Source organism: Microcaecilia unicolor, chromosome 9, assembly GCF_901765095.1.
Source record: "Microcaecilia unicolor chromosome 9, aMicUni1.1, whole genome shotgun sequence".
In the NCBI taxonomy this organism is placed as follows: domain Eukaryota; kingdom Metazoa; phylum Chordata; class Amphibia; order Gymnophiona; family Siphonopidae; genus Microcaecilia; species Microcaecilia unicolor.
Window position 1 is genome coordinate 88810752 of NC_044039.1, and position 21705 is coordinate 88832456.

Here is a 21705-nt window from a genome sequence, read left to right on the forward strand (position 1 = left end):
TCTGATCTTGGGAAACAGGACAGCCTAGTTGGCTTCACTAGTCATTCAGCAGACTTCTTGAGTCCATTTCTCTATCATCAAGGACTAGTTGTAAAGGACAAACTAGAAAGAGGAAGTTCAGGGCGCAGGAGAAAAAAAAGACCAAGAAGATAAAATAAAATATGCTAACTTGTAACAGATGATCTCTGTAGAAATTCTGGACCTCAGAACTGCCCCACCACATATGAATGTAATACCCCAGCTTCCCAAACCACACTTACATATGGGATCCCACCAAGCTGAAGTGTGAAAAAAGAATGTACACTATAAGTATGGTGGAGAGTTTGCACATAACTACTTGACTCTTATTACAAATTGATAACTTAGAGATCGTCTTGGAACTTTTAGAAAACCAAAAATGTTTATTTCAGTGTTCTGGCAGGATTAAGAAGTGTATTTTTCTTTGCTAATCTGAGAAAAACTTGGGATAGGATAGGAGATCTCTTCATAAAGTAAAGTATTTCAAGATGGTGCAAGAGAAGGTTAGGAAGGCTTGTGTTCAACTCTTCCATATGAGGTGGTCTGGAATAATAAGTTTCAGAATGAGAAACAAATCATCCTATTCTTCCTAAAGAAAGGATTTTTCTGGAAAACCAGACTAGTGAGTTGTCACCTGAATCTGAATGGCTGATAGACAGAAGGTGTAACTTGTGGCAATGTGTGGTACGACCTCTAAGGACAGGCTGAGGAAGGAACTGTTCTTACTGAGTTTATTTCGAAAAGAGATCAAACAAAATAAAACATGGAAAAGAAAATAAGATGATACCTTTTTTTATTGGACATAACTTAATACATTTCTTGATTAGCTTTTGAAGGTTGCCCTTCTTCGTCAGATCGGAAAAAAGCAAATGTGCTAGCTGACAGTGTATATAAGTGAAAACATTCAAGCATTACTATGACAGTCTGACAGGGTGGGAGGATGGGGGTGGGTAGGAGGTATGCATGGGGACATCAAAGCATATAATTGATATTCTAACAGGATGGGTGTGGATAGGTGAGGGGTGGGGTGATCAACAGAGACATACAGCTTTATGGTTTATAATGGGCTAGGAACCCCAGATCCTTGTTAAGTCCTTTCTGTTGGGTGTTAAAATATTCAATCATTCTGACTTCAAAGGTCATTTTAACACCCAACAGAAAGGACTTAACAAGGATCTGGGGTTCCTAGCCCATTATAAACCATAAAGCTGTATGTCTCGGTTGATCACCCCACCCCTCACCTATCCACACCCATCCTGTTAGAATATCAATGATATGCTTTGATGTCCCCATGCATACCTCCGACCCACCCCCATCCCCCCACCCTGTCAGACTGTCATAGTAATGCTTGAATGTTTTCACTTATATACACTGTCAGCTAGCACATTTGCTTATTTCCGATCTGATGAAGAAGGGCAACCTTCGAAAGCTAATCAAGAAATGTATTAAGGTATGTCCAATAAAAAAGGTATCATTTTATTTTCTTTTCCATGTTTTATTTTGTTTGATTTCTATTGATAACCTTAAGAGTGGACTAACACGGCTACCACACTCCTCTACTTTCGAAAAGAGAGAAATTCTTGGTATAATTTGATTGCTATAGTTTCAGCAGCTGATGTTGCATGATGAAACATAGAAAAGAATGACAGATAAAAACCATAAGATCTATCCAGTTTGCCCACTTGCACCAACTGCTCAGTTATAAAATCCCTTTTTCTCCTTCAATGCTTATCCCATGCTTTCTTGAACTGAAATACAATCCTGATCTAAACCACCTCCACTGGGAGTGCATTTATATGATGGAGTCATTCACATGTCTCTATCATCTCTCTTCTATCCGGTCTTTCTTCCAGGTTATACAAGTTTACTTTGTCCCCATATGCTTTATGATAAAAATCACCATTTGTTCCCATTAGCTACATTCTGGTCTATATCCTTTTGAAAGTGAGGTCTCCAAAACTGCACATAGAGCTCCAAATGAGGTCTCACCAAAGACGTATTTTAAAAAAATGATCAACTCCTTTGTCCTGCTGGTCATTCCTCTCCCTATGTATTCAAGCATCCTTCTGGCTTTTGCCATTGCTTTATCTACCTCTTTGGGCACCTTAGGATGATCAGATAAGATTGCACATTGAACATTATCCCCTATACTGTACCATGCTCTTTTTTTATCATTAAATCTTCATTGCAAAACTTTACCATGCTCCTCATGTTTTCCACACCTCCTAGGGTGTCTATCCTGTTGCAGATTTTGATATCATCCATCAAAAGGCAAACCTTTCCCAATAATTCTTCTTCAAAATCTCCTACAAAAACACTGAAAAAAACTGGACCTTGGACCCAGCTGTGGCACTCCACTAGTAATGACCCTTTTCTTTGGTGTGGACTCCATTTACCACTATTCTTTGTCACCTCCCACTCAACCAGTTCATAGGCTAATGCTTACCACTCAACCCAGTAGGTTACTTTAAGGTCCCTACCAAGGATGATCAGTTTATGCGATATGAAAAGTCTTTCTGAAATCTAGCTCCTCCCACAAATTCAACTCTCTGGTCACCCAGTCAAAAAAGAAATATTCCTGTGATTTGGATAATGCAATCAACTGAATTCCAGAAACTGCACTATTCTTTGTTTTAGGAGTGATTCAATTAAGTTACCAGCTGTCTCCTTCCACTTGAGACCCCACCTACCTTTCTTCAGTTCTCTGAGACCTCTCCTGACTCTAAAGATGTACTGAAAATACCAATTAGTAGAGATACCAGAATTTCTCAAAGATTTGTTAATAGTCTGTATGTATCCTGTCCAACTCCTCATGTTATCTACTCTTAGTTTTGGTAGCTCCTCACCATAGGCGGTCGGTGGCCCAACTGTTTGTAGAGGCTAAAGGGGGCGGGGTTATGGGTGGTACCAGGGGGCGGGGCTTACATCTATAATTGTCCAACACACAGGAAAAATAAATAAATAAAAGTAAAAGTCACAATTAATACCTTTAACAATTCAACATCAGATCCTCCAAAATATTATAAAACCATGTCTGATGTTATGACAAACAAACTAAAATGAATTTAAAGTGTTGATGTCAACTTAGGACGGCCAACACACAATCTTTCCACTGCAAAACACTATACACAAATTTGTGCAAAAACACACTCAGAAACTTATCAAATCATAACAGCACTAATTCCAAGGGCAGGACGAGCTACAATCTTATGCGTGGAAAGGCAGCACTGTAATTACACCAGGCTCTAAAACACCAATACACTACCTAGTGAAAAAACCAAAACCAAAAGGGCTGGAAATAGTACACGCTAGCAGAATACTGCACCTTGATCACACATGAAAAACACATGACAACAGATATGACAAAAGGAACTAGAAATCAAAAGACATGAAGGCAAAATATTGAACTGGAAAATTACCTCAAGAAGTCAGACTTGGCATGCTGCAATACTAGAGAAATTGAAACTTACGTGCAAAATATCACAGATGCACATTTCCAAAAGCTGACATATTCCAATTAATACATTCTGAATAAAATACTTTTTTCTACCTTTGTTTTCTGAGCATTTAGTTTTTCTATTCGCTTTGGTCCCAGTGTCGTCTGTTTTATGGTGTCTTCTTTCCATTTGATATTCTTTCACTCACCATGTCCACCATCCTCCTGTGTCCTTATGCGTTCTGTCTACCATCTGTGGCACCCTATCCCTATCCTTCCTCCAGTTGCAGCATCTGCCCTCAAAGCATTTCGATCCAGTCCTTAAATTCAGCAGTTTCCCCTCCATCCATATTCAGCATTTCTCCTCACTCCCCTCCCCTCCATTCATCCATCCATGTCCAGCAACTCTTCTCTCTCCCCTGCCCTCCCCTCCATTCATCCATCCATCCGTGTCCAGCAACTCTCCTCCCTCCCCTGGTCCTTCCATCCATCCATCTAGCAAATCTCCTCTCTCCCCTGACCCCTCCACCCTTCCATATTTAGCAATTCTCCTCTCTCCCCTGCCCTCCCCTACATGTCCAGTCCAGTGATTTCTCTTCTCTCCCCTGTCCCGTCTACCCCCCATCCTCATCCTTCCATCCGTTTTCCCTCTTTATCTCCCCATCCTTCTGTCTTCCTCTTCCCTCTTTCTCTCCATGTCCTTCCATTCGTCTACCCCCTCTCCCGATCTTGCCATCCAACGTCTCTCTCTCTCTCTCTATCCCCTTTTCCATCCAGTGTCTCTCTCTCTACCCTTTCCCATTCATCATGCCCCCCTCTCTCTCCCCATCCTTCAATGTTTCTCCTCCTGTTAGTTTCTCTCTCCCTACCCTTCCTTCCAGTGTCTACCCTCTTTCACCCCTCCCCCCCCCCACTTTCTCCTAATTTTAAGCAGCTTCTCCCTTTCTCCAGGACTCCAGCCCTTCTCCATGTCCCCTCCTTCTCTCCCGCTCCCCCTTCCACCCGGTATTAATTTGTTGGCCACTGCTGCTGCTTCTCCTCTTCAGCAGCAGCGCCCCGAGTCCCGACAAAAAAAAAAAAGGTAACACCCGTTACATGCCCCCAAAGCCTGGGAGGACCGACACCACACGCAGCTTCAACCGCTTTCGAGCCCCCAGGAGCAACAGCTGGCTGCTGGAACAAGCGTGGGGCTGTACCGTAGCAGCTTTCAGCATGGGCTATCGTCACTGCAGCCGCTCCTCTCTGTCCCCGGAGCAGAGCAGGAAGTCGATGTCAACTTCCTTCCTGCTCCTCCAGGGGCAGAGAGAGGAGCGGCTGCAGCGCAGACAGCCCATGCTTGAAGGCTGCCACGGCCCCGCCCGCTCTTGCTTCTTTTTTTTGTTTTATCGCGCGACTCGCGCTGAAGAGGAGACTTTCCTACTTTGCCGGCCAAGACTCGGGAGTGCGGGAGACTCCCGACTTGGCAGGTCTGGATGAGTGGCCCTTGGACCTGGAGGGAAAGTGGCTACGTTTGGGGGGCAGGGCACTGCAGCATGGGCGGTAAAGGTCAGAGCTGGGCTGGGGAGGCTTAGCCTCCCCAAGCCTCTTATACGGGGCACCTATGCTCCTCACAAACAATTGCTTCTTCTACCCTACTTCCAGAACGTCCTCAATGAACAACAAAGAGAAATATTTGTCAATTCCACTATTTCCTCATCAGATTCTACATGGGCCTCCTCTTTAAGGGGGGAAATTATTAATGTGAGCTACCATCCAGACAGGTTGTTTTACTATTAACCCAGTTTAACTAGGTCTCACTGCACTAAAATGGGACCTGTGCTAAAACAGCATGAGTTGTAGTAAAATAACCCATGTTGATGACTGCCCCCTAAGTCTCACAATGCCACTTTTGCACTTCCTTTTTTCACTAACTATATCTAAATAAAAGTCTTGTTGTCCCCATTTTATTTTATTCAGGGCTGTGAAATCAGAGTTGGAAGCAATTTTGGGTAGAGTTGGGGGTCATTAAAAACCATCTCCAGCTTCAAAATAAAAACTTTCAACATTAAAATATACGGTAAAATTAGCATTTCATATTTTTTTGTTTAGGTTCTTTGTTCAAACTTCAAATAAATATATTTTGAAGTCTATTAGCACTAATTAAGTGCAGAAAGAAATATTCAATGTTTTTTTAATTAATCAAATTTCTTTTAGATTTACTACACATAGTAGGAGTCGAGTTGGAATAGGAGTTGGTGTACCGACTCCACAGCTTGATTGTATTAGCTGAGGTTTTTTTTTCCATTTGCATCTTTTAGCTTTTTCAGATAGCCAGTCTTACTTTTGTGATTTCCTGTAGTTTATGAATGCTATGTGCAATAAAGAGCAGATCACAAACAGAATACTCCAAATATAAAATTCTTTTATTAAAAGAATCATCGATGTGGTTCACATTTTGCTCTCATGGGCTGTCTCGAGGGTGGGAAATGAGGGAAGGCTAAATAAACCAAAGGGTCGACAAATAAAATTTATTACATAAAAACAAATAAGACTTTGAGGAAGTGACGCCATTGACCGGGATGGCAACATAACCGCAGAGCTCGGTCGGGGCTGTTGTTTAATCAATTATATCCCGTTGATTTGCCGACTCCTCTAAGTCCCAGATAAAAGGGGAAGGCTCCTTCTGCTATGCCGCCGAAAAAGAGCTTGGAGAAGTTCTGTTATACAATGGCGCAGAGCGAGAAGACAAAGGCGAGCATGGCAGGGCCTGAGCCTAGGGAGAGCAAGATGGCGCAGATTCCCTCTGAGGCGGAGGAAGAACGCCCCACGGATGGTGTGGCAGAGAACAGCCAGATTACTAAATCGGATGTTGTGGGATGGTTCCAGGATTGAAGGCGGATTTGGCAGGGGTCCGGAAAGATGTGCAGAATGCCATGAAAAATATTACAGCGGAAATTCAGGAACTTGGTGCACGCGTCGGCGAGGTGGAGGAGGGGATGGTGACTATCAAATTGGACATGGGAACCCTTCGTCAGAAAGTGGATAAGGTCAATTCCGAATTGCAGCAACTTAAGGAACATACAGAGGACCTGGAAAACAGGTCACAGCATAATAACCTGAGATTTAAAGGAATTCTGGACCTGGACATATTTAGTAATTGTGAAGCAGTGATACGGGAGTTGTGTGGTTATATATTGACTCTAGAGGATAACAATCAGTCGGTGAACCTTCGCATACAGAGAGCGCATCGAGTTGCGGGTCCTCAACGAGAGTCAAAAACGAGGGACATTGTGGTTTGTTTTGCGGACTTTCCCACTAAGGAGAAGATCTTGAGTAAAGCAAGGCAGCAAAAGGAGATCCTGTGGAAAAACTATAAGATTGGCGTGTATCAGGATCTGGCAGGGTCAACTTTGCAAAAACGCAGATCTTTTCGGGAAGTTACGGAGTTTATGAGATCACAGGTGGCTTTTTCCATTTGCGATGTGGCTGACTGTGGAAGGGAAATCACGCAAAGTCAGGACTCCAGAAGAGGCATGGTCAGCATTGCGCACTTTGGGATGTAGTGGAGTTCCGGCCCAGGCAAAGTAACCAGTTGCCGCTATAGAACCTAGGGCGGATTCAGCCTGGCAGCTGGTGGTGGATCTTGGGAAGAAGTCCAACAAGCATGCTTCATGAAGAGAGAAGATTTAAAAGGACTGCTGGACGATTCTTTGATTAACTGAGGACAGTTTGCAGATAAGAGGGAATTTAGGGTGTGAGCCCTGTAGGGAGTTTGATGGGGAGAGGGGAGGAGGGGTAAGAGTCTCCAAAGAGAATGGGGATAATGGGAGCATGTTGAATGACTGTGAAGGAGGGAGGAGGCGAGGATAAGATGGATGGGACGATGGGTGTCATGTCTGTAATTTGTGGGATGGGGGAGGAGTGGAAGGAAGTCTGGTAGGAGTACAGAGATGAATGAGTGTGGCGGTAAGTGTGAGAGAAGAACTACAGGGTGGTCATAGGATAGATCTAGTAGGGTTTGTGCCTCTGGAGGAGTGAGGTTGTTCCTCGAGGGATGGCTGATCAAATGACACAGAGATCAGCACAAGGGAGGGGGAGAGACATTGTTGGTCGGTTCTTGGAATGTAAATTGGCTCAATAATCAAGGGAAGCGGAGTAGAATCTTTATGGAACTGAGTAGATTGAAGTGGGTTGTAATGTTATTGCAAGAAACACATTTGAGACCAAGAGGCGCGCATATGTTGCATCATAGGCCCTTTTGGGAGGTTGTAGTTTACCAGGGAAGAGGACCCAAAAGGATGGGGGGTGTGGCCATTTTGATAAGACAGGACTGTGGGTTTGTAATTAAAAAGGAGTTTCGGGATACTAGCGGTCGCTGTGGGGCCATTAGAGGGCTGATGCAGGGTAAGGAGTTGACACTGATTAATATTTATGCCCCAAATGTGGGTCAAAGGGGATTTTTCCAGACGTTAAAGGAAGAGCTTCAGGGATTTGTTGGAGGGCAAGTGGTGGCAGGAGGGGACTTTAATGTTGCCCCGGATGCACGATTAGATCATTCTGTGGGAGGGGGACATCAGGGTGGGCCCGGGAGGAAAGCATTGTTACAGTTTATGAAAGAACTAGAAGTAGTGGATTGTTGGAGGTTGTTGCATGGAGTGCAGCAGAATTACACCTTCTACTCCCATGCAGCACAATCATACACCCGCCTGGAAGGGTTATGGGTGCATCAAAATAGCTGGCATATGGTGGGGGAGACGGAAATAGAGGACATTCAAATTTCGGATCATGCTCCAGTGTGGATTAGGCTCAAGGGGCTGGGTCAAGGGGAGCGGAGGAGTAGGTGGAAGCTGAATGATTCCCTATTGGGGGATGAGAAAGTGCGGGAAGAGATCAAGTTGACTATTCACGAGTTTTGTTGCTTTAATGATAATGGTGAGGTTACAGAAGATGTATTGTAGGATGCACTGAAGGCGGTGGTGCGGGGAACGCTGATCAAGTGGGGGTCGTGCAGGAAGAGGGAAAGGGGACAGCGTTCCTTAGACCTTCGCATGCGCTTGGTGTACTTGGAAAAATTGCACAAATGAAACCCCACATTGCAGGTATGGGAGGAACTTTAAAAAGTTAGGGGGGATTTAGATCAGTTGCAGATGATGGAAGTGGACTTTATGAGAATTAAGCTTCAACAGCAATACTTTGAGTTTGCTAATAAATCCAGTGCAATGCTAGCAAGGTATTTAAGGGCCAGAAGAGTTAAATCCCTTATCCAAAAGATGAGGGACGACAGGAGAGGATGGCACTATGTTGATTCTGAGATAGCAAGCTGTTTTATGAAGTATTATCAAGATCTGTATAAGGCCCCGGAGGAGGAAACGGAAGTGGCCATAGGTAGATATTTAGATCAGGTGAAATTACAACGATTGAGTGAATCAGAAAGAGCGCAGATTGGGGAACCCATTAGTTTGGGTGAAGTGCAGGGGGTGATTAAGAGGCTTCCGAATGGGAAGGCTCCCGGGCTAGAGGGGTATTCAGCGCGGTTTTATAAATGTTTTGTGAGTGAACTAGGGGATCTTTTGGTTCGGGTGGGGAATGGTTTGTTGGAAGGTAATGAGTTTCCCAAATCTATGTTAGAGGCAGGGGTGACTGTCTTGCCTAAACCGGGAAAGGACCCAGCGATGTGTGGCTCTTACAGGCCTATTTCTTTGTTGAATATTGATGCAAAGATAATGGCCAAAATTTTGGCTAATAGGTTGGGAAGGGTTCTACCAAAGCTGATTCATAGGGACCAGTCGGGGTTTGTGCCTGGGAGACAGGTAGGGGACAATATTAGGCACACCCTCCACTTGATCTGGGAAGCACAAAGAAGTGTACCTGGTATGGCCATGATGGCCATAGATGCAGAAAAGGCCTTTGACCAGCTAACTGGGGGGTTTTGAGGGAAGTGCTGAACCGGATGGGGGTGGGAGAAAATTTTAGCACCTGGTTGGCAGCCTTATATAGGGACCCGAGGGCCTACCTTAATATTAATGGACGTTACACCTCCTTCTTCCCCATTTGTAGAGGAACTAGGCAGGGGTGCCCTTTGTCACCACTGCTATTTGCGATATATGTTGAGCCTCTAGCTGAATTGATGTGTCGCCATCCAGATTTACGGGGTATAAAGGTGGGGAAGGGGGAGCATCGTATTGCTTTGTTTGCCGATGATGTGGTGGATCCGGGGCGGACACTGCCTACGATATTGAAGATCCTTTGGGAATTTGAAAAATATGCAGTTGCTGGGGGTCTCTTTGACTCATGGAGAGGAACACAGCTTGAGAGCCAAGTTTGTTTTTAAATGGGCTAAGCACAGCATCCGATACTTGGGGATTCCGATACTCAGGGATTTGGGTAGAGTGTATGAACTGAATTGGGAAAATAGTGGATCAAATTAGGGTGGAGTTATCTAGGTGGAAGGGCTTGTGGTTATCTTGGTGGGACACATGGCAGTGATGAAGATGAATGTGTTGCCTAGGTTGTTATTCTTGTTCCAGTCCTTGTCGGTGGCGGTCCCGAGGCAGATACTTAAACAACTTCAGGGCCACATATTACAGTTTATTTGGGGCGGCAGACACCCTCGATTGGCCAGACGGGTATTATGGTTTTACTATCCTCAGGTACCCTCCCCCTTCTATCCAGATACAGTAATGTAAGCATACTGACCACAATATAGTGGTCCTACCAGGAAAGGGGGTTAACTTTTAAAATCACTTACCCCACAATTGCTATTCAGTGACGTAAGCAGTACGTCCAATCTGTAGCCCCCAATATGAGTAGGGCCAGTGACCCACTGTTTCAATCCCCAAATAGATAAAAATGTACTAAATTTATTAGTATGTGCACACTTTTCCTCAAACTATACATTAAAATCTCCCATTATAACAATGTTTTACCACCAATTCCGCAACTGTGTGAAATATGTCATCCCATATTGCTACCAACAGCCCTGGGGGGGGGGGGGGGGGGGGGCAATAAAATAAAGCAAAATAACAAATATAGGGACACTGCTGTTTAACAATAAGTACTTCTCTATAGGGGAGAGAGAGAGCAGGAATTTCTACCACCTCAAATTCTTCCAAAAAAAGCAAGTTAATCCACCACCTTTCTTAGACCCCCTAGTCATGGAAAGATAGGAGAAACCCATTGACATGGCACTAAGTAGTACTCCTCTCCGTGCCTGAACCAAGTTTCAGTTAGGCCCAAAATTTAAAGATTATATTCCTGTATCATATCTAATACTAAAGCTGTCTTTAATTTCAATGCTAGACAGTTCAAAACTCCCATATTTAGGGAGTTTATTTGTGTACCCTGCAGAGGCTTAGTAAAGTAGGGGAGAAGCAAATCATAGTTTGACCCAGGAGCGTCCCTACAACAAGGGCCCAGAAACGCCAAACGATAACCCCACCTAACCAGGATAAAGTCCACAGCCATCTGAAATCCAGCAACACATATTAGGGTACCTAGCAACAGAAGCCTTAAAAACGGTAATAACATACCTCATATCCTTTAAACAACAGGGGCTCCCAGTTAAGTAAGCTTGCCCCGAACCTCACCCCAAGGAGCAATCCCAAAAAGCATGACCTGCTCCTTGGGCATGAGCCACCGCAGTGCTGACACTGCTACTATAATCGAATTTATAATCAGGTGCTCTAGTGTCCAACGGTGGTCACACGACCGCTTAATCAGGAAGTATCCCTATGTTAATTTTCGGTCTACAGTCACAGGATGCAAAAGATTCTCACTAGCACTCCTACAAAATAAAGCACACAGAACATGCACACTCTCAATACAGAGGAATTAGACCAGCAGGAAAGGCACAAGTGGCATATGCATAAGTACAGCGGAAAATACAAAATGCTACTCCAGGAATCATTCATTGATCAAAATTAGACACATAAATGGTTAAAGAGAAGTGAATTGAAACCTAAGGATGAGGGATTGAAAGCTGCAGCCCCGGATAGCAGATTGCAGACGAGACAGTTTACTGCAAGCATAGTAAAAACTGGTGCAATAAACAAATGTAGGTTCTGAAAGAAGGAATTGGAAATGGTTACTTGTCTTGTAGCTGGCTGTGAAGTTTTGGTGGCAGAAAATCTACAGAAAGGCACGACAAGGTGGTGCGTTACATCTATTAGAAACTTTGAAAGCACTACATCTTTGTACTGGAAAAGTGCTGGGATCTGTTGGGACATCCCCATTCCAACAGATAAAAATAATTGAGTGCCAGGAAACCACAGTGCTGAAAGAGAAAAACACCAGAACAGCCTTGATGTCTTCACTGCTCCACAGAAAGCTGAAGACTGAGCTGGTCCTGCTCATCAATGGCAGGCAGGATGGCAAATGCATGCACGGTAAGCTGCTTTCAAAGGCTTTTCGAATAGATGCTGGGAAGCATTTCTTGTGCTGGGCTCTACTGGATGACATCATCCATCAGTAAAAAGACTACATCCTGTTTGTTCTCAGAGAACAGCACCTTTAATGCAATCATGAATACATATTTGTTCTATATCATAGGTCTCAGGATCCAGTCCTTCGCGGATGTTTTTCAGAATAATCAAAATATGTAAAGTTGCTACAGATTTAAGCCACTACATGAAAAATAAATCTCAAACATTCACTATGGCTATTCTGAAATCAGAAATGTTTTCAGTACAAGCACCGGTGATTAATTCACTGCTGTTTGCAAACATACTGGAAGATGACTCAATCAAGGTTTCAGTACTAAAATAATTCATGCCACTGAGGGACATGGATTTGCTCCAAGATTAATTGCTACAGGTGCAAATGTTATTGGATTATTCAATATAAGAACAAGCAACATTGGGGTCAATTTGAGTATTAAGGGTAAACAAAAAAAGGAAACAAGCCCTCACTTAATCCTGGATTACTTCTGCAGTATGAATATCAAGGAAAGTAAAACATGAGTAATAAGTAGATTAACAGATCTGGCAAAAGGACTTTTCTGATTGGCTGAGGTTTTTATTCTTTCAGAGAGGTTTTTTTGCAGTGGCTGCAAAAAGATTTCTTTAAATATATCCAAGTCAAAATTCAAAAGCAGTTATGAAGTCCATGCTTTTAAAAAACTTTTCTGGGTACCGATACAAAAAGATTTTGCTCCTATAAATCATTAAACAACCAAAATGTCTACCTATACCAGGGGGCATTCCGGGGGTAGAGTTATATCTGTAGAGCAGAAATATTCAACTGCAATACAAATAAGAGGGACCTATATAGGGGGGGAAATCACTTTGACTCTTTTTCTCTGATTTTGGACTTTTTGAATTTTTATTTCATACATTTCTGTTGCCAATAATAACTTTAATGCACACAAATATACTTTAGGAGTGTAGGGAGATGTGTGTTTAATTGCTTTTGCTTGCACTAAACTCTTTACAGCAATCTAACAAAATGATTGTGCCCAAAGTGAATATATACTCCTAAAGCATAACTTATCCATTCACGTCTGACCACCAAAATGTAAATGAAAATTTTGCATAAAATTTGAGCTTTGTTACTAACTTGATCATGAATATAAGCTAATCCCTCCAAAATCTCTCGGAAAAGCCTCCACAGCCGACTGGTATCCAGATGCAGTCCCTGGTCAATGGTATCACGTAGTGTGCTCTTCTCACAGTACTCCATCTACATTCAGTAATAGAAGACAGTCAATATACAGACAAACCAGTGCCAGGAACAAGACCCAGCAAGAAAGAAAATATTTTGAGATACTATTCCAATATCTAACATGGCCTCCCGCACAAAAATATTGGACAACTCTGGTATACACCTTCCTGTTCAAATTATTTTTTTTGTTGGAGTCCTAAATTACAATTTTCTCTCATTCACGAGGACTGGTGAGCAATTTTTGGAAGGTATGTATTGAACCAACACAAAATTTGCATTTTTTTTGCATTATATTTTTAAATAAAGTGATAAAACAAACATTATATAATTAAAAATATATAAACACAGAGCTAATATTTGACATTTTTTTGAGTAGAGAAAAGAAATCGCTCAAGTATCAACATACAAAGAGCAGGAGGATGAGAGGAGCAGGGATGACAGAGGAAAATGGAAAAGTAAAGAAGACCAAGAATGACAAATCGGGAAGACTACTAAGAAAAAAAGAAAAAAAAAAAAAGAGGAGTAGGAGCAGGCCTAGAGGAAGGTGAAATGGGAAGTATCCAGTACTCCTTTGCCCAATTTACCTGATTAATTTTATGTATGATTGTATAATCTGTCCTATTTTAATTTTGAAGTTCTTTTCCTTACTATTTTTTTTAGTATGTACTTGTAAACTAATTGAGCTTTTGCTAGTAAAGGTGGTATATCAAATCCTACAATAAACAATAAGTTTCCTAGATCTAGGCAGAGAAGAGAGGGATATTCCAGGATCTGGGGGGACAGAATCTGGAATGATTGGGAAGGTGGAAGGTAACTGTTCATATCCTTATTCTGACTCTGCTCTCCCCCCCTTTACATCCCCAATATCACTCTAGCCCACAACTCTTTCATTCCCCACGTCAATACTACCTGCCCCAACACCAAGTTTCCCCTCTCTCTCACACACACATGTACATTTCTCTGTAACCATTCCTTTTCCTCATCCCCTCCAGCATATTTCCTTCCAGGGCTGAAAATATATTTAGGAACTTACTATCAGTACATGTTAGGAGCTAGGACATTTTTTTCTTTACTTTTGCTTGCTTTATTCTTTTTTTCTTGTTTTGGTTAGTTTACTTACTGTCTCTATTTTGTCTCGCCTTAGGCCCCCTTTTATGCAGCTTGATAAAAGGGGGCTTTAGGGTTTTTTTTTTTTTTAATGACTTTTGTTTCTGCTCTTTTTTTGTTTTTCTGAATTTTAGACATCAGGAGCCAAATTGTTGGTGCTCAAGTGACCTATCTCCAGGGACTTTTCCAGACCTTTTACCCCTAAGATCACTCTATCAATCACTATATCTGAGCAGAACTGGCAACAGGTGGTGACCAATAATTCTTCAGGTGTGGCCTCTAAGATTCCAATTGAGTATCCAATCCTCATTGATCACCATTCTCCTTCTCCACAGTAGCTCTCCTGAGCCCATCCATGCAATCCCTTCCAGTTGCCCTCAACAAGAACAGAAGGACAGCAAAAGAAAAGCACATGGAACCTACGATCAGATGATGCTCAAAGCCATATGACCAGCTGTAAAAATTTAAAAAAAAAATCTGAAGTGAAGTTCAGCATGACAGAGACTGACTATAAGAAACTTTCAACAACGTATTATCAAAGACTAGTAAAAAAGGCCCGTTTCTGACACAAATGAAACGGGCGCTAGGAAGGTTTTCCTCGGAGTGTGTATGTTTGACAGAGTGTGTGTGAGAGTGACTGTGTGAGAGAGAGAGTGAATGTGCGAGTGTGTGAGTGTGAGAGAGTGAGACTGGGTGCGAGTGTGTGTGAGAGAATGAGTGTGTGGCTCCCTCCCAGTTCCAGGGTCCTCCTCCCTCCCTCCCTCCCTCCCTCCCTCCCAGTTCCATGGTCGTCCCCCCTCCCTCCCTCCCAGTTCCATGGTCGTCCCCCCTCCCTCCCTCCCTCTAGTTATGAAGATGGGCAATTTGAAATTCATAACAAGAAGATCCAGCAAAGAATATTTCAAGCAAGATCTTCCCAAATGAATCTGATTAATTTCTTTGACTGAATGACCAAAGAACTAGATCAGCATGGCTTTTGTGTGGGGAAATCTTGCCTGACCAATTTACTTCAATTCTTTGAAGGAGTGAACAAACATGTGGACAAAGGGGAGTCGGTTGATATTGTGTATCTGGATTTTCAAAAGGCGTTTGACAAGGTACCTCATGAAAGGCTACAGAAGAAATTGGAGGGTCATGGGATAGGAGGAAATGTCCTATTGTGGATTAAAAACTGGTTAAAGGATAGGAAACAGAGAGTGGGGTTAAATGGGCAGTATTCACAATGGAGAAGGGTAGTTAGTGGGGATCCTCAGGGGTCCGTGCTAGGACCCCTGCTTTTTAATATATTTATAAATGATTTAGAGATTGGAGTAACTAGCGAGGTAATTAAATTTGCTGATGACACAAAGTTATTCAAAGTCGTTAAATCGCGACAGGATTGTGAAAAATTACAAGAGGACCTTACGAGACTGGGAGACTGGGCGGCTAAATGGCAGATGACGTTTAATGTGAGCAAGTGCAAGGTGATGCATGTGGGAAAAAAGAACCCGAATTATAGCTACGTCATGCAAGGTTCCACGTTAGGAGTTACAGACCAAGAAAGGGATCTGGGTGTCGTCGTCGATAACACACTGAAACCTTCTGCTCAGTGTGCTGCTGCGGCTAAGAAAGCGAATAGAATGTTGGGTATTATTAGAAAAGGTATGGAAAACAGGTGTGAGGATGTTATAATGCCGTTGTATCGCTCCATGGTGCGACCGCACCTTGAGTATTGTGTTCAATTCTGGTCGCCGCATCTCAAGGAAGATATAGTAGAATTGGAAAAGGTGCAGCGAAGGGCGACTAAAATGATAGCGGGGATGGGACGACTTCCCTATGAAGAAAGACTAAGGAGGCTAGGGCTATACAGCTTGGAGAAGAGACGGCTGAGGGGAGACATGATAGAGGTATATAAAATAATGAGTGGAGTGGAACAGGTGGATGTGAAGCGTCTGTTCACGCTTTCCAAAAATACTAGGATTAGGGGGCATGCGATGAAACTACAGTGTAGTAAATTTAAAACAAAATCGGAGAAAATTTTTCTTCACCCAACGTGTAATTAAACTCTGGAATTTGTTGCCGGAGAAAGTGGTGAAGGCGGTTAGCTTAGCAGAGTTTAAAAAGGGGTTGGACGGTTTCCTAAAGGACAAGTCCATAAACCGCTACTAAACGGACTTGGAAAAATCCAAAATTCCAGGAATCACATGTATAGAATGTTTGTACGTTTGGGAAGCTTGCCAGGTGCCCATGGCCTGGATTGGCCGCTGTCGTGGACAGGATGCTGGGCTCGATGGACCCTTGGTCTTTTCCCAGTATGGCATTACTTATGTACTTATGTAAGGGCATGTGCTAAATGTGGTCTACTTAGATTTCAGCAAAGCTTTTGATACTGATCCTCGTAGGAGGCTCATAAGTAAACCGAGTGCGTTGGAAATACTGTAGGCCCAAGGTGGTAGACTGGATCAGAAATTGGTTGACTATCAGAACACAGAATGTGGTGGTAAATGGAATTCACTTAGAAGACAGACAGATGAATAGTGGTGTGCCTCAGGGATCAGTCCTAGAACTGATTCTATTCAAGGTCTATGAGAAATATGGCTGAAGGATTAGAAGGAAAAGTTTGGCTCTTTGCGGATAACACAAAGATTTGCAACAGAGCCACAGTATACAGTACTGGTAGTTCCCTATGACGTCGCAAATACTCCCTATAGCCTGGATATATCTGAAAATGACTGTAGTCATCTTTTAGATCCAGAGAACATAGTCAACCTCTTTTTGAAGAAGTGGTGTAAAGGAGCCTAGGAAAACATCCTGAACTTTTGTTTTGTGAGATATCTTTTCAAAATCCTCAGGTCTAGGACTGAGAGATATCCTCCTGTCTTTTTTTGTGATCAGAAAATACCTTGCCCTCTTTCCCTTAGTGGAATGGGCTTGGCTGCCTTCGTCTGTAAGAGGAAACAGAGTTCCTTTTTTAAGTATTTCCTGATGCTGAGAGCTTAACCTTTATGCTCTCAGTGGGTAAATTGGAGGCTAGTCTGCCAAATGAAGATAGTAAATTAATGGACTATCTTGAGAAACTACTTTTCTAAGGTTATAAGAAGACCATCTGTTTACAAAACAATTTAGCCTCCTTCCTACTGTAGGCCATCCAGAATAGATTTGAGAAATTAAGCTATGCTCTTGTGGAGGCAGTCAAAACCCAACTCTTGGTTTTGGCTGCTGCAGATTGTGGCTTTTTGGCCCTCTGCTGTCTGGGATGAAAGTGAAAACCATATAAAGACTGGGAGGAGCAGGAGGATGGTCGATACATATGTCTATAAGAATAATAGGACCTCTGTTGCTCTGTGTTCCAATCTCTCCTGGAGAAGGAGATTGGGTCAGAAGAGGGCTGGAGAGGGTTTTAAGGGTGGCAATATGCTGATTAATAAAAATAGCAGCCTTTTGTACCTTATCTACAAAAAGATCTCTTCATAGCATGCCATGGCACAGTTCATCAGCAAGAATCTCCAGCACATCATGTCTGAGGCCTGCAGCGAGGTTAGTCTGCAGGCACCAATCTCCATTACAGAAGAGAGGCCAAAACTGGAATGGAGAGCAGGAAGACAGTGGACAATGGAGGGAGGAAAAAGAGAGACAGCACAACTGAAAGAAGGGAGAGGGAACCAAGGACAGAGGTGGAAAGGGAACCAAGGACAGAGGTAGAGAGGAAACTAGCTGTAGATTGGAGAAGGAAGAGAGGGCCAGGTATAGGGTTGAGAAGTGGCTGAATCTGAAGAAATGTTTACAGAAATTAGGAAAGCTGGCAAACTGGGCAACACTATAATAATGGATGATTTCAATTACCCCAATACTGACTGAATAAATGTTACATCAGGGAGTGCTAGTGAGGTAAAATTCCAAGGAGTAATAAACAACTGCTTCATGAAAGCAATTGGTCCATATGAACATAAGTGTAGTCCTACTGGGACAGACCGAAGGTCCATCAAGCCCAGGATCCTGTTTCTAACAGTGGCCAATCCAGATTACAAGTACCTGGTCAGATCCCAAAACAGTAAAACAGATTTTATGCTGCTTAGCCTAGAAATAAGTAGTGGATTTTCCCCAAGACCACCTTAATAATGGCTTATGAATTTTTCTTAACTTTAAGTTATCCAAACTTTTTTTAAACCCTACTAAGCTAACTGCTTCTACCAGATTCTCTGGCAACGAATTCCAGAGTTTACAAGTTGGATGAAGAAACATTTTCTCCTATTTGTTTTACATTTACTACTTTGTAGCTTCATCGCATGCCCCCCTAGTCCTAGTATTTCCATGCTGCTGATCCCAGAGTATTTTGCTCTGGGATCGGCAGCATGGAATGTTGCTACTATTTGGGTTTCTGACAGGTACTTGTGACCTAGATTGTCCACTGTTGGAAGAAGGATACTGGGCTAGATGGACCATTGTTCTGACGCAGTATGGCTATTCTTATGTTCTTATACAGGGAAACAGAAAAATAGAGAAGACTGGGTGGGGGAGGAGGAGAGGGCCAGAAAATGGGGGGGGGGGGGGGGGGGGGGGGGGGGGAGACTGGAGCTAGGATGACAAATAAATAACTCTAGTATATAAGTGTTGCCATACTGGGAAAGACCAAAGGTCCATGAAGCCCAGCATCCTGTTTCCAACAGTGGCCAATCCGGATCACAAATACCTGGCAAGATCCCCCCAAAATACAAAACATTTATACTGCTTATCCCAGAAATAGTGGATTTTCCCCAAGTCCATTTAATAACGGTTTATGGACTTTTCCTTTAGGAAACCGTCCAAACCTTTTTTAAACTCCGCTAAGCTAACCACCTTTACCACATTCTCTGGCAACGAATTCCAGAGTTTAATTACACGTTGAGTGAAGAAATATTTTCTCCGATTCATTTTAAATTTACTACATTGTAGCTTCATCGCATGCCCCCTAGTCCTAGTATTTTTGGAAAGCGTGAACAGACGCTTCACATCTACCCCTTCAATTCCACTCATTATTTTATAGACTTCTATCATATCTCCCCTCAGCCACCTTTTTCTCCAAGCTGAAGAGCCCTAGCCGCTTTAGCCTTTCCTCATAGGGAAGTCGTCCCATCCCCTTTATCATTTTCATCGCCCTTCTCTGCACCTTTTCTAATTCCACTATATCTTTTTTGAGATACGGCGACCAGAATTGAACACAATATTCAAGGTGCGGTCGCACCATGGAGCGATACAAAGGCATTATAACATCCTCATTTTTGTTTTCCATTCCTTTCCTAATAATACCTAACATTCTACTTGCCTTCTTTGAGAATATTTTTATATTTGAGAATATAAAAAGAGGAACCGAGAAATAATGTAGGAGGAAGGGAAGGAGGAATGGAAAAGAGTGCACAGGAGAGGAGGATGAATAGGGAAAAGAGAGCAAACAAAGATTAGAAAGATGAGACTAGAAGAATAGAGAAAAGTAGGAAGAAGAAGCACAAACTGAAAGGATGAATAAAGGAGGAAGGAGAGGCAGTGGAGGGGTTACGATCAAGAATAAGAAACTAGAGATGCAGATCCGAAAAATCAAAATCAAAGATACTAAAAGCTGGAGACTTCATCTCTAAAAGACTATTAATTATGTCCAATGACGCAAGCCAGAAATGTGGCTGATTCATCCTGCTTATGGAGAAAAATGCAATATACTCTTTTCCTATGACTCTCATGAATGCTTTGCTCTTAAATACGAACGTGGTGTATGTTCTGGGTGTACAAGCGTCTCACCTGAATATAAAGATAGTGTACAGTCTGTGTTCCTGGCAGTCTCTCTGAATCTCCGCAGTCTTCACTAAGATTCTTCTTCTCTTTGCATTCTTCATCCTGTACAGAAAACAACAATTATTTGTAAGGAGCCAAGGAAAGTGCAGTTTAACTGGGAATGCAAAGGGATTCCAGCAATATTTAATCTGGGAAAACCGGATGCTGTTTTTGACTGACACAAAAAGGGTAAGGAGGATGTCTAGATTTAGATGCTAGGAAAGAACCTATTTGAAGAAAGTATGTTATGTTATAACATGTTTTCTAGCCCGCCACATACCTTATCTGTTCAAGGCGAGTTACAGGAACTAAAGAAACTAGATACAACTTTCTGGGAAGTACAATAACAACATTTTAAAGACATATTCCTTCCTAAACCATAACTAGAATCAAGTTTGCGGAAATAAAAATGTTTTAAAATTTTTCCTAAATAATGCATAGTGTTGGCAACTGCAAAAATATGGAAAGTGAATTCCATGATGAAGCCATCTAATAATAAAGCGATGTAGAGAAATGTCTAACTGATTTTAAAGCAGTAACACTAGGAAATTGTAAGAAAAGTTGGTTTTGTGTATTGGATCTATGAAGAAAACTCACAAGATACATCATATTCAAAGGAGCTGCACCTGACAAATTGTTAAATAGTATTACACAGGTTTTGAATAGGATGCATTCTTTGATTGGCAACCAGTGTAATTTCAGATAGTATTCTCTGAGTAATAACATGCCAGCCCATAGATTAGCCTGACCATCATATTTTGCATAATCTTTGAACAGCCTGTTACAGTAATCAAATCTGGCCAAAACAAGCAACTGGACAAATATCCTAAAAGTTTCAATGGAAAAATATTTCTTAATGGCTCAGAGTAATGTAGATTTTCTGCAGAATCACTAAAACATGGGGTTGCATTGTCAGCAGATTATCTAGTTCAACCCCTAGGATTTTTGACTGAAGGTCTAGTGTGAATTAATTTCCATCAATTACAAAACTAAGTGTAAATCTTCTATTATGGTCAGAATCAATCCAGAGAAACTCAGTTTTCTCCTTGCTCATTTTCAAATGATGTTTAGAAATCCAAGAATCAATTAAAGACATACACAATTGTATATGAGACACGCCCAAGATGAAAGACATGGTAAGAAAACAGTGATGTCATCGGCATAAATGTAACCCAGTGTATCTGAATGTAACTTACCTTGAGCTACTACTGAAAAGGTGTGAGCAAAATCTAAATAAATAAATAAGGTTATATAAATTGAGATTTATCTAATAGCATGCCCAATGATCTTATCTATAGATTAAACAAAATTGGGAATACTAGCCTAAGCTGCCAAAAACTTGTGTAAATGCTTGCGCCTAGATTGTAAAAGGCTGCACATAGATCAGGTTTTATACTATACAAATGCAGATATGTGCCCCACCACACTCAGACTTACCTATAATGCCTGCCCAGTGTTTTGCTCTGTTGGTCCTACTCACTGAAATATCCTTCCTCCTATCTTGTGTTTAGAGCCTTCTGAAAGCAAATTTAAGGCACCCGTAAAGACTTTGCTGTTTTCCAAAGCTGTTTCTTTGCCTTACATATGATTTTAAAATCTCTGGGCAAATGAATGGCCTTTTTCCTTTTATGAGGATGCCTGTTGTGACTCCTCTACTGACTTTGTTTTAATTGCGGTTGTTTTAATGTTTTTTTTCTGGAAATTTTAGAATCTGCTTTATACCAGTA

At 42.1% G+C, this 21705-nt stretch overlaps 1 protein-coding gene across 1 annotated transcript in view; it reads right to left on the bottom strand.

Annotated features, from left to right (window-relative positions):
• Positions 1–21705, bottom strand: part of EIF2AK4 (eukaryotic translation initiation factor 2 alpha kinase 4) — a 285849-nt gene that overhangs the window by 172779 nt on the left and 91365 nt on the right. Inside the window, exons 14-15 of the mRNA XM_030213680.1 lie at positions 19946–20041; positions 12986–13108 (exon numbers count right to left, since the gene is read on the bottom strand). Of these exons, the coding sequence (XP_030069540.1) occupies positions 12986–13108; positions 19946–20041 (219 nt within the window). The remainder of the gene's footprint in view (positions 1–12985; positions 13109–19945; positions 20042–21705) is intronic.